Raw genomic sequence first — 14,060 nt, 5'->3', positions numbered from 1 at the left:
CGACCAAAAGAGAACACTGTGGAGAAACTTTCTGAAAAGGTTCACCAACTTGAAGAGATTATTCTCCTCCGCACCTGTACAAAGCAGTGTCTCAGCTATCAGGGGTAGGCGTTCATCCACACAAGGAAGACGATATGGTGGGTACTCACCCCGTGCCACCCTGTGGTTTTACTTACGAGACCATGGAGAGGACATGAGAAAATGGGATGGAAAATCTACCGAGACCCTAGAGGCACAGGTACGTGAGTTGCAAAAGAAAACAATCAGGAAAAAGGGATTCTCTGAAAAGTTTGCTGCTCCAACTTCCAGCAGGCAGTCCTTCAAACACAGAAACGAAGAAGATTCTGACCAGGATTAGGGGGGCCCTGCCTCCAGCCAGGGGGAGGAAAGGGACAATCGAGTTTATTGGACTGTGTGGATTCGATGGCCTGGCACGTCAGACGCACAGAAGTATAAGGCTTTAGTAGACACCGGTGCACAATGTACTATAATGCCATCGAGCTATAAAGGACCAGAGCCCATCTGTATTTGTGGAGTGACAGGGGGATCTCAGCAGTTGACTGTATTGGAGGCTGAAGTGAGTCTGACTGGGAATGAGTGGGAAAAGCACCGCATTGTGACTGGCCCGGATGCTCCATGTATCCTTGTCATAGACTATCTTAGAAGAGGATATTGCAAGGACCCAAAAGGGTTCCGGTGGGCTTTTGGTATAGCTGCCTTAGAGACAGAGGGCATTAAACAATTATCTACCTTGCCCAGTCTCTCAGAGGACCCCTCTGTTGTGGGGTTGCTGAGGGTCGAAGAACAGCAAGTGCCAATCGCTACCACAACTGTGCACCGGCAGCAATATCGCACTATCCGAGACTCCCTGATTCCCATCCATAAGCTAATTCGTCAATTGGAGAGCCAAGGAGTGATCAGCAAGACTCATTCACCTTTCAATAGTCCCATATGGCCAGTGCGAAAGTCTAATGGCGAGTGGAGACTAACAGTGGACTATCGTGGCCTGAACAAAGTCACGCCACCACTGAGTGCTGCAGTGACGGACATGCTGGAACTTCAGTACAAACTTGAATCGAAGGCAGCCAAGTGGTACGCCACAATTGATATCGCTAATGCATTTTTCTCCATCCCTCTAGCAGCAGAGTGCAGGCCACAATTTGCCTTCACTTGGAGGGGAGTCCAATATACTTGGAATCGGCTGCCCCAGGGGTGGAAACACAGCCCTACCATTTGCCATGGGTTGATCCAGTCTGCGCTAGAGCAGGGGGAAGCTCCTGAACACCTGCAGTACATCGATGACATTATTGTGTGGGGTGACACAGCAGAGGAAGTTTTCGAGAAAGGGAAGAAAATAGTCCAAATCCTTCTGAAAGCCGGTTTTGCCATAAAACAAAATAAAGTCAAAGGACCTGCACGAGAGATCCAGTTTTTAGGAATAAAATGGCAAGATGGACGTCGTCAAATCCCAATGGATGTGATCAACAAAATAACAGCTATGTCTCCACCAACTAGCAAAAAAGAAACACAGACCTTCCTAGGTGTTGTGGGGTTTTGGAGAATGCACATCCCAAATTACAGTCTGATTGTAAACCCGCTCTACCAAGTAACCCGTAAGAAGAATGAGTTTGAATGGGGCCCTGAACAACGACAAGCGTTTGAACAAATCAAGCAGGAAATAGTCCATGCAGTAGCCCTTGGGCCAGTTCGAACAGGACCAGATGTAAAGAATGTGCTCTACACTGCAGCCGGGGAGAACGGCCCCACCTGGAGCCTCTGGCAGAAAGAACCTGGGGAAACTCGAGGTCGGCCTCTGGGGTTTTGGAGTCGGGGATACAGAGGATCCGAGGCCCGCTATACTCCAACTGAAAAGGAGATATTGGCAGCATATGAAGGAGTTCGATCTGCTTCGGAGGTGGTCGGTACTGAAGCGCAGCTCCTCCTAGCACCCCAATTGCCGGTACGAGGCTGGATGTTCAAAGGAAGGGTCTCCTCTACACATCATGCAACTGATGCTACGTGGAGCAAGTGGGTTGCACTGATTACTCAGCAGGCTCGAATAGGAAACCCCAGCCGCCCAGGAATATTGGAAGTGATTATGGACTGGCCAGAAGGCAAATACTTTGGGATATCATCAGAGGAGGAGGTGGGTCATGCTGAAGAAGCCCCACTGTACAACCAGTTACCAGAGAATGAAAAGAAATATGCCCTGTTCACTGATGGGTCCTGTCGTATTGTGGGGAAGCATCGGAGATGGAAGGCTGCTGTATGGAGTCCTACATGACGAGTTGCAGAAGCTGCTGAGGGAGAAGGTGAATCGAGTCAGTTTGCAGAAGTGAAGGCCATTCAGCTGGCTTTAGACATTGCTGAACGAGAAAAATGGCCAGTTCTCTATCTCTACACCGATTCATGGATGGTAGCAAATGCCCTGTGGGGATGGTTACAGCAATGGAAGCAAAACAACTGGCAGCGCAGGGGCAAGCCCATCTGGGCTGCTGCATTGTGGCAAGACATTGCTGCTCGGGTAGAGAACCTGGCTGTAAAAGTACGCCACGTAGATGCTCACGTGCCCAAGAATCGGGCTACTGAAGAACATCAAAACAACCAGCAGGTGGATCAGGCTGCTAAGATTGAAGTAGCTCAGGTGGACCTGGATTGGCAGCATAAAGGTGAATTATTTATAGCCCGATGGGCCCATGACACCTCAGGCCATCAAGGTAGAGATGCAACATACAGATGGGCTCGTGATCGAGGGGTGGACCTGACCATGGATGCCATAGCACAAGTTATTCATGACTGTGAAACGTGTGCTGCAATCAAGCAAGCCAAACGGTCAAAGCCTCTTTGGTATGGAGGACGATGGCTGAAATATAAATATGGAGAGGCCTGGCAGATTGATTACATCACTCTCCCTCAAACTCGCAATGGCAAGCGCCACGTACTTACAATGGTGGAAGCAACCACCGGATGGCTGGAAACATATCCTGTGCCCCATGCCACTGCCCGGAACACTATCCTGGGCCTTGAAAAGCAAGTCCTATGGCGACATGGCACCCCAGAAAGAATAGAATCAGACAATGGGACTCATTTCCGAAACAACCTTATAGACACTTGGGCCAAAGAGCATGGTATTGAGTGGGTGTATCACATCCCCTATCATGCACCAGCCTCCGGGAAAGTTGAACGATACAATGGACTGTTAAAGACTACATTGAAAGCAACGGGCGCTGGGACATTCAAAAATTGGGATACGCATTTGGCGAAGGCCACCTGGTTAGTCAATACTAGGGGATCTGCCAACCGAGCTGGACCTGCCCAATCAAACCTGTTACGTACTGTAGATGGGGATAAAGTTCCTGTAGTGCATGTAAGAAATGTGCTGGGTAAAACATTCTGGGCTACTCCTGCCTCAGGAGAAGGCAAATCAATTTGTGGGATTGCTTTTGCTCAGGGACCTGGATACACTTGGTGGGTGATGCAAAAGAACGGAGAGGTCCGGTGTGTACCTCAAGGGGATTTAATACTGTGTGAGAATAGCCCATGAACTGAATTGTACCACGTTAATTACCATATAATACTGTATGTTATCACTACCATGACTACTATATACCCTACATGAAAATGGTGACTAATTAGAATGTATGGAGAAGAGTGTAACCTGAGCATGACATAGATGGTATGGAATAAGTGGTGGATAGATGTCCTGGTTTCAGTTAGGACAGAGTTGATTTTCTTCCTAGTAGCTGATGGAATGCTGTGTTTTGGCTTAGGATGAGAAGAGTGCTGATAACACCCCGATGTTTTAATTGTTGCAGAGCAGTGCTTATACCAAGCCTAGGACATCTCAGCCTTTTGCTCTGTCCTGCCAACAGGCAGGCTGGGGGTGCAGTAAGAGCTGGGAGGGGACAGACCCAGGACAGGTGACCCAAACTAGCCAAAGGGGTATTCCATACCATCTGACGTCATGCTAAACAATATATAGGGGTGGCTAGCCGGGGAGAGGGGGCCGGACTGCTCGGGGTTAAGCTGGGCATCGGTCAGCGGGTGGTGAGCAATTGCATTGTGCATCACTTGTTTGTACATATTATTAGTAGTAGTACTATTATCATCATTGTATTATTATTATTATTATTATTATTATTATTTTCCTGTCTTATTAAACTGTCTTTATCTCAACTCACGGGCTTCGCTTTCCATTTCTCTCCCCCGTCCCAGAGAGGGAGGGGGGAGGGTGAGCGAACGGCTGCGTGGTGTTTAGCTGCCGGCCGGGTTAAACCATGACATTGTTCAGCTAGCCTGATGGGGTCCTCAGATAAAGACTTCATCTCCTTCTTAAAACTCCTAACCTCTCTGCTGGTAATGAGGGGGGGTAGTTCACCTAAGAGGATACACAGTTAGTGTTAGTACTGTTAGTATCAGGGAAGGCAAAATTCTCCATATCTCTTCTACCTTGTTCTAATTCTTGCCACAGCCTAGAGTACTCTCCTTCTTTAGGGACAGTGTTAATTGCAGTCCCTGTCTCCCTTCCTGGAGCGACTGCTGCTGCCACCGGTGCAATATTAGGATTATAGGGAGCACAACTTGGCTCCTTCTCCGAAAAAGGAATCTTATTGTTTACATATAGAGTTAAAGACTGAATTTTCATCAGACCCATATTTTGGCCAAAATACTGCTGTTTCCTTAATTGGTTCTTTTGTCCAGACTGATACACAATATTTAACTTTTTTCTTTTCTTTTTTTTTTTCCTTTTACCATCTCCTCTAATTTTGGGATTATTTTTCCAATTGCTTATCATTCTTCAGGAAGAACTATTGGTAGGCACTCCCCCAGGGATATCTCCCTGTCCCCTGGAACTCATATTTCCCCTTTTTCCTAGCCCTTATCAGTGTGCTGCTACAGAAATTTCCCTCCTGCAGGGTACCACACAGTTTTCTGTGAGAAACACTCCGTAGCCAACAACTTAGGCTCAGGCGAGGATCTCAGTGAAGTAGTAATTTATTCGCAATTGCAATGGCGGGCGCCCCACAAGCAGGAGAGAGCGCATCTACTAGTTCCAAAACACAGTTTATATAATTTTGAGGACAGGACCCTCCCCTGTTTCCCCACTGAGTGAGTAATCCAGGTTCACAATCGATCTGATGCTTCACAGACAATGAATGGCCCTCAGTTGCCGGCCTGTTAAATTCCAAATTTCTTTTGACATTTTTACTGCTTGAAGTGGTAATGTTTCTTCACTTATCTGACTTGACTTGACACCATGATTTTCACCTAATTGTTCTAAGGAATCCGCTTGTCTGCATTTTACAATGTAGTCTGCTAAGTTTTCTTATCACTGCAAGCATATCTCAATACCACATTCCTTCCCTCTAAACAATGTAATTCTGTGCAAAAACAACATTTTTGTTGCCACAGCTGCAAGAATGCAAAAATATGCTGTCTCCTCGTACAGGAATTACATCTAAAATGCCTCTCTTCCTGTTCCCAATGACTTGCAAGACAAATTCTTCTGACACATTTTCTGAAGTCTTCTTCTATAGCCTCTTTCTCAGTGTGAATCTTTACCTGGGAAAACTTCTAGAGCTCACGTCTTCTTCGCAGTCCCACAGTGACTCTGGACAAATTGAATCTGTCTTCTCCGAAATCTACTAGCTGAAATGTTTTATTTCTTTACCCCAGAAAGTATTTACTTCTAATTTATTAATGGGATAGTCCTGACTGTACTTCTAACTACTGCTCTCTTCTTATGCACTAGCAATGTTTTTCTATGGATTTTACTGCCATGGCAACTTGGCTGCATAAAGGTGTTTTTTTCTTGCCTTTTTTTTTTTTTATTATGTGCACCTTTTGTCAGTACGGAGGCACACCAGAGTAGCTGAAAGATCACAGTTTTTGCCTCGTGCTTGTCACAGGCGATGTGAGAATTGACTGGCCCTTTCCAGATTGCAGCTGCTGCTAATGGCAAGAGGGCTCTCTGATGTTCAGAACACACAGAAATGTTACAAGCATCAGCCCAGCTGAAGTGGTTGATTTCCTGCATAAAATTGCACTTATTTTGTCTGTGTAGCATATTGATTTCCGATTTTATTTTTTTTACATGTTGCTTGCATACTCCCTTCATTCAAATGTAGCAGAACAAGGCATAAACGCCAGATGTACAGCTTTGCCTGCTAAGATGGATGCATTAAAGGTCAGCCCCTTCTCTTCATCTTCCCTTTCACCTTTCGCCTCAGCACATGAGCACAGTGACTGACTGGCCTAAACAATTTCAGTCTCAGCCTCCTCAATCACCTGGCACTTTTTGTCTTCCATGCTTTAGTGGAGCACTGCAGTAGTTGGCATGGGGGGTGGCAAATCACATACTGCACTGACCCTTCTCTGCATTGAACAGAGCTTCTCTCTTCATGTTCTTGCACTATTTGTATGTGTAGTTGTTTGTTTTACTACTTGACATAACTTTTCTTCCATTTTTCATTTAGCTTTCACATGTAGTTCTCCAGCAAAGAGCCTTCCTCATTTTATTTCTTCAGTTGGACCCATTTAATCAGTTCTGTTCTTTCTGATACTGTTTTACTCACTTTTTCCTTTCTTCTCATAATTAATTGAAGTCCTACTTCTTTTTCCTGCTAAAACATGTATGTCCTTGTTCCTGCAAAGTGGCACCAAAATCACAATGAACTTGAAATAAGTTACATTATCAGAAACAATACATTTGGGACTGGAAAAAGACTGTTGGGTGACATTCTTAAGACATGTGTCCAAGACAAGTCCAACTTGTCCATGACAAGTCCAACTCTTGGCTCCACAAAGGCCCACCCAAAAATCAGACCCTATGCCTGAGAGCATTGTCCAAATGCTGCTTGAACTCTGGCAGCTCAGTGCTTCAACCACTGCCCTGGGTAGCCTGTCCCAGCACCCAATCACACTCTCGGTGAAGAACCTTTTCCTAACACCCAGCCTGACCCACCTCTGTCCCAGCTCCATGCTGTTCCCTCAGGTCCTGTCGCTGTCCCCAGAGAGCAGAGCTCAGCGCCTGACACTCCGCTCCCCTTGGGAGGAAGCTGTAGACCATGATTCCTATGTATTCTCAAAACCTTGGACAGGTGTAAATCACAAAACACACGCTAAAAAATTACTTGGAGAAATTGGGATGGTATTTAATTATCACAGGCATTTGAGCTTCTGTGACAAGCACGTGCCATTGCTAATACCAGTGCTTTCTTCATGATTATACAACCTTGTAGCTGTTTCATGTGACTATATTGGCAGTGCTCTGGCCCACACTGGCACAAACTCTAAAAAGGTAAAAATGCTAACACTTTCCTTTCATGCATATAAATACATGGTAGTTACCTAAACGCCATTTTAGATGTCATCAGGCATGTGAAATATCCATCGTGACATCTTGTGCAGATGTTGCTTTGTGTCTTTGCTGCTTGTACACAAAATCTCTCACCCTGTAAGTTTATTATGTTAGCGTTTCCTTAAACTATATTAAAAAAACCTCTGAAATACTTTTTTTTTTTTTAATATTTATTTTATACTCCCCTGTAGCAAAGCCTAGATGGAAAATAGCACCTTGCACTGGAGGGCTAGTGGGGAGGCACAGTGGCCAGCCCTACTATTTGCTACTCTCTGCTCCAGAAAGGCTCACACTATCCCTGCACTTGCAGCTCTCCTGGAGTCAAGAGCTCCACTCCTGGGCCCCTTTCATGGGGATTTTTTTCCTGGATATTGCAGCTTGTGCCCATCACCTCTCATTAGAAGCCTAACAAGAAAATAAAAGCAACAGGACAAGAGGCAACAGGCACAAACTGAAGCACAGGAAGTTCTGGCTGAATATGAGGGGGCACTTCTTTACTGTGAGGGTGACAGAGCACTGGAACAGGTTGCCCAGAGAGTTTGTGGAGTCTCCTTGTTTGGATATTCAAAACCCACCTGGATGCCATCCTGCACAACGTGCTCTAGGTGATCCTGCTTGGCAGGGGGGTTGGACTAGATTATCTTCAGAGGTCCCTTCCAACCTCAGACATTCTGTGACACAAGGCTGGCTAATACAGTCACGGACCTCTGTGAAACCTGTCCTCTTTTGCAGCACCACATACCCTAGGAACACATAAAATGGTACTAAACCCCTGTATTTAGGCACCATAACCTCTCCCATATTGTTCTGACTTGCATTGTCAGCAATTCAGCTCAGCTTCCTGTCTTAATAACAAACCGTTAACTTGCATAACCAGCAAATTACAGATAAATCTAAATGTATGCCTGAAGTTAAGTCTGTGATAAAGGTATCTCATATTCTGGACAGAACTTCCTAATCATATGTATACAATTGATGTAAACATGATAAGAGTATGCAGCAAAGGAAAAAGACTTATATAAGGAGCAAGGTTTATGACTCATGTAGAAACAAGACTTTTCATCTCTTTTTAATGATAAAGTAAGCTTCCACTGTAGAATGAATGATTTATTTTCTCTTGGTCAGCTATTCCATTCTGCAAATTTAGATTTTAAAATGTAGGAAGCTTCAAAAATTAAGAGAGATTTCTTGATACCTTCTACGTGTCTTTGGATTTTAGGATATCAACTTGAAATAGGATTGATGTAGAATGTATTTCAAAGTATTTAAGCTAGGCTAAGACTCTAAAAGCTGTCAGGCTTTAAACAGTCCTGCAATAAATTAATCACTGGCTTCAGAATAAATAGTAATATACATGTCTTTGCAAAATGATTTAAGAAAATATATGCATTAAAGAAGAAGACCATTGCTAATGCTGGTATGTTAAGGCAACATTAAGTGGGAAAGTAAATAATGTGTAGGACAAAAATCCCCCGCTGCCAATCAGATGCCTATGAAAAATGATGCACTCTACCCTGTTAGGAAGTTTACATTTGCCAAGTATTATATTAGGGTAGCATTTCTTAAAATGTGAATGGTAAACATCAGAAAGTAGTCCAACTGGAAACATCTTCCAGTACTATGAACATATATGTACAATCGCACATTTTCATAAATCCAAATGAGAAACTGGTACAAAATCGGAAAATACAAATTAACAGATACTTACAGAATTAAGCCTGATTTTTATTTGGTTGTGCGAACCTCTGAGGTAACACTATACTACAGATGACACTTCTTGGATTTCTCCCCCACCCTCAAAAGATTTCATAGCTGTTTCATTCAAAAAAAGGCTGAGAAAGACCGCGCTGAATAAAAAAAAATAAACTATTGAGAAGATTTATAAAGTAATCTGTCAGAAGAAATTTAATTTGTAGCCTTTTGGGCTAGAAAACTCTGGCTTACAAGCTTCAGAGAAAAAAAATAAAGAAAATGGAAGTTTTGTCTTCATAAGCACACAATGTAATATTTAAAAGTCAAAACTATCGCTGTACTTTTTAAAGTGTTGTTTTTCCACTCTTAGCTTTGACAGAGCCAGGAGTTACCTAGTTAAAACAGGCCGTAATAATGGGCAGGAAAAACAGCAACAAACTGAAATTCACTCTTCACTACACAGCACAAAAATCACAGTCACAGTTTCATATTTAATGTGGAATCACTTTAAGTATACAGTATTTCAAAAGATCCAGAAATTAGTTAAGAGATAAAAGCCAGCAGAACAAAAATACAGGAAATCCAAACTACATCTTTGACCTTTTTAATCCTAAATTTGAGGGTCACATGCCTGAATAGACAAGTTTTAGCTTTATGAGGAAAGAAACTTTGGTATGGAGTTAAACTAGCTACATGAATAGCACCTGTAGCTTTCAAAATAAATAGTAATGGCTAACTAGACACCATGGCAGCAAGATAGACTCCTATTAAAAAAATAAAAATAAAAATAAGGACAAGCACGTATTTGGAAGCTATGCCTGGACAACAGAAACTACTGCAATTTTTTTTTTTAGTCATTTTAAAGCACACACTAATTATTCTATTTCTGACACTGAAATTATTTAAAAAGTTTTTCTTAATGAGATTGCTTTCATTTTATTTGCTAACCATTAATATTCACTCCTTTTAAAATTGCACTCTGATGCTTGAAGAACATTAAAATTTAAATAAATTAATTAAAATATTAAAATTTTTCTTTAAGATTCCCTCTATTTTCTAAAATATTTTATTTGCATTGTATGGACCCATGCTGTTAGCAGTAGGTGTTGCAAGACAAAAGTATCCCCCTACTCCAAAACTTGTTTTATTAAAAAGGTCAAAGATAAATTAAACCACAAACTACAAACGGGAACAGAAGTTTTTAACAAATGGTATCAGAAATGGTTTGGCAGGGGGGTTGGACCTGATGATCTCCTTAGGTCACTTCCAATCCCTACAATTCTGTGATTCTGTGAAATGACAAATGATCTTTGTGATGGCTGATGCTCTCATACAGCCTGTGATTAAGTAGATACCAGAATGTTAGTCTATGTTATCTATGTTTTATGGGTTTGCAACAAAGTATAATACACATTGAACAGAATAAGTGAAACTTCAGTTTCCAGTATATAATGAATTTAAGTCATTTAATAAATTTTAGCTTTTGAGTGTTCCACTTCAGTGCTGTTACAATAAATCACACCTGCGTATCAGAGCATATATCAACAGCATGATGTAACTTTACTTACACCACTGCTATATTTAGCTTTTTGAAAGAGACATAAGCATACACTATAGCCACATCAAATAATTTTCTGTTTTTTTTTGGTGGTGTTTTTTTTTTTTTGTTTTGTTTTTTTCTTTGATAGCCTTCTCTTAGTAATACTTCACTTTTAAATTTTGATTTATTGAAAAAAAAATCACAGAAATTTTATACAGGAATAGCTATAAGGAATAACTTACAGGCACTGATATGACAAATATCTATTTTTAAGGTCTAAGAGGCATTAATATTATATTGACAAAGCTGATTGAAAAGAATGACTAACTTTGTCCAAATAGGAAATGCCCGTTTCTGCTTATATGTTAAGAAATTCAGAAAGTTATTTTTTGGCCTTGCTATGTCACAAAGTCTATCATACAAAGAACTACGCATTTAACCTAAAATGATAGTTTTAAAAGCCCTTCTATTAAAAACAAAATCATGCTAAACTTTGATCAATTATGTAGCTGCTTTAAAACTGTTGCAAGACCATAATGTATATATTAGCTTTTATACTGCTAATGCAAAACTAACAGCAAACTTGATTAGATTAACACAAATTTGTTTTAATTACACTTATATCACACTAAGATGACAAATGCTACAAGATTGGCAAAAGCATTTAATTCTGAGCACTCAAATGGCAGGCTAATTCTGTTGTAACCCCTTCACATTTAGGGAAAAAAAGTATAATCCTGCAGTCTCACTTTACAAAAAAAAAGTTCTGTAAAATATTAATTGGGAGGGGAACAGTTTATACTATCTAACACAAAGTAACTTATACAACTAGTGTCAAGGGCAAACAAAAAAACCTTCTAAATAAAATGTCAAAATACACATAGCAACAGAAGCAGAAATGCTGCATTAAATACAGTCAAGATAAGACAACACACTTGTTAATAAAAAAGGTCAAAAAAGAAGAAAAGTTACTGAAGTTAGCAATACATTTAAAGGAAACACAATGAGGGGGAAAAAAAAATCAATCTATTTTCTCCCCAATGACAGTTTCCATTTGTAGTCTTTCCATCCATAATTTGTGTGATACAGCACATCCATTACAATGTTCAGAATCTCACAGAAAAGCTAGGTTGTTCTAATTCCCGAGCTGGTTTTGGATGTTTTAAACAGACATTATTATGAAGTAAAAGCAAGGCAACAAATGGACTTTTTATCACCTTCAATCTTAGCATAAATGAAAAACTTTTTTTTTTTTAAAAGTTATCATAATCTTTTTTGTCTTTTTTCCCCTCTGCTTCAAATCCATCAACCCCATCACTGTCCCTTCTCCTTTTACGATTGTTATGGATGTTGAAGCGTTGATTCATCTGTGGTAATGGATCCATTCCTAAAACTTTGTGTATTTGACGGAATGCAAGGAGTCTCAATGCAAACTACAAAAAGGGTAGAAAGAAGATTGTTAGAAACAAATGTCAATTTTGAGTACTTTGTCAAACAACAGAGAAGTGGTGTAAGATATCATCCTTAGCTCTTACTATCCATCCTCTTCTTTTCCACAGCATCAACACAGTAATATATGCATGTTACATTTGCTATCTCTGTACAAAGCCCAGCATCTCAGCTTCAAAATAATATGTTTTAACTGTTGGACTAGCAAATGAAGCAGCCAAGGCTTTTCACACATCCCATTACATGCTAGTAATCTTTGGCAAAAGGATCAAACAAACTCGTAGAGACAGTGAGCTATTCAGCTGCAAGCATGAGTGGTCAATACTATGAACAGAAACAATAAATATTAAAATTTAAACATATTTATTTGTATGATCTTAAGTTCCAACAACATTTTAAATCTAATAGAATACTGTTGTAGGCAGAGCATCCTTATGGATATACATGTATATAGAAAGGAACGTTCCAAACTTGTCACATTTATTTCAGTGCAAAACACAACACTGCTCCGCATCCTCTCCTGCGACATTTTCATTGCCTAGATTAAGGCTCATCATCTAAAAAAAATGGACTATGTTCTTATAAGAAAGGAAAATTCACATCCACATAGCCTCATTCAGAAAAAACACTAATGTCTTCAACTTTAGTTATTTTACACATATTTTCCCTTACCTGTGCACTTGAAGTAATATCTTCTCGTTGCTGATCTGTCATTACAGCAAGTGTATCAAAAGGATCTCTCTCACAAGGGTCCAGAAGGCCAGGACCACCTAGAATGGTTAGGCTAATTAGTAGAACATCTATACCTTATTTTGACCAAGACTATATATTTTATATTACTTCAGCATAAGTACATTGATCAAATTCAACTTGCCTTTAAGGATGATTCCTGAAGATATACACTCAAAAACTCTTCTAAGTGCATCCCCAGGACTCTGTGGTCCAGTAGCACTGCTGATTGCTTTTTCCACGAGCAACTCCATAGCCTGTAACAACAACAACAAAATCCAGTTAATTCAGAAGACTGATTGAAACAGAAAAAAAAACACACTACTGTTGTTCAATACAGAACTTTCCATAGAATGGTTTGGGTTGGAAAGGACCTTAAAGATCATCTAGTTCCAATCCCCCTGCCATAGGCAGGGATGCCACCCACTAAGACCAGGTTGCCCAGGGCCTTGTCCAACCTGGTCTTGAACACCTCCAGGGATGGGGAATCCACAACCTCACTGGACAACCTGTTCCAGTGCCTCACCACCCTCTGAGTGAAGAATTTCTTCCTAACCTCTAATGTAAATCTCCCCTCTTTTAGTTTAAAACCATTCCCCATCGTCCTGTCATTATCCAACTGAGCAAAGAGTTGCTCTCCATCTTTTTTATAAGCCCCCTTCAAGTACTGAAAGGTTGCAACGAGGTCACCCTGGAGCCTTCTCTTCTGTAGGCTGAACAGCTCCAGCTCTCTCAGCCTTTCTTCATAGGAGAGGTGCTCCAGCCCTCTGATCATCTCTGTGGCCCTCCTCTGGACCCACTCTAACAGATCAACATCCTTCTTTTGATGGGGGCTCCAGACCTTGATGCAGTACTCCAAGAGGGGCCTCACAAGGGCAGAGAAGAGGGGGACAATCCCCTCCCTCAACCTGCTGGCCACTCCTCTGTTTATGCAGCCCAGGATGCAGTTGGCCTTCTGGGCTGCAAGCATGCACTGCTGGCTCATGTTGAGCCTTTTGTCCACCAGAACCCCCAAGTCCTTCTCTGCAGGGCTGCTCTCAATGGGTTCTTCTCCCAGTCTGTACTCATGTCTGGGATTGCCCTGACCCAGGTGCAGCATCCTGCAACTTGGCCTTGTTGAACCTCATTAGGTTCACTCAACAACTTTTGACGTAGAAATTTTGAAGAACATCACAGAACAATTTCAGTTAAAATGGAAAAAAAAAAAAAAAAAAAAAAAAAAGCATATTTTGTAAAAGTGCATAAAAAAGACTGGTGCAAGATTAACACTGGGTACCAATACAGACATGC

The 14,060-nt window shown here is 41.3% G+C and overlaps 1 protein-coding gene across 3 annotated transcripts in view; it reads right to left on the bottom strand.

Moving 5' to 3' along the window:
* Positions 1-9,303: 9,303 nt before the first annotated feature.
* Positions 9,304-14,060, bottom strand: part of LOC311220763 (zinc finger RNA-binding protein-like) — a 68,582-nt gene continuing 63,825 nt past the window's right edge. For 2 of the 3 annotated variants that reach the window (XM_084304326.1, XM_084304325.1), the window contains 3 exons: positions 12,916-13,027; positions 12,714-12,811; positions 9,304-12,025 (listed from right to left, as the gene is read on the bottom strand). In XM_084304326.1, coding sequence (XP_084160452.1) covers positions 11,846-12,025; positions 12,714-12,811; positions 12,916-13,027 — 390 coding nt within the window. In that variant the 3' untranslated portion in view covers positions 9,304-11,845. Of the gene's footprint in view, positions 12,026-12,713; positions 12,812-12,915; positions 13,028-14,060 lie in introns of those variants that run through there. The other variant, XR_014619241.1, reaches the window with a different exon arrangement.

This window comes from Netta rufina (genome assembly GCF_964035555.1).
Source record: "Netta rufina genome assembly, chromosome: W".
Classification (NCBI taxonomy): Eukaryota; Metazoa; Chordata; class Aves; order Anseriformes; family Anatidae; genus Netta; species Netta rufina.
This window is presented reverse-complemented; position numbering and strand designations above follow the sequence as displayed.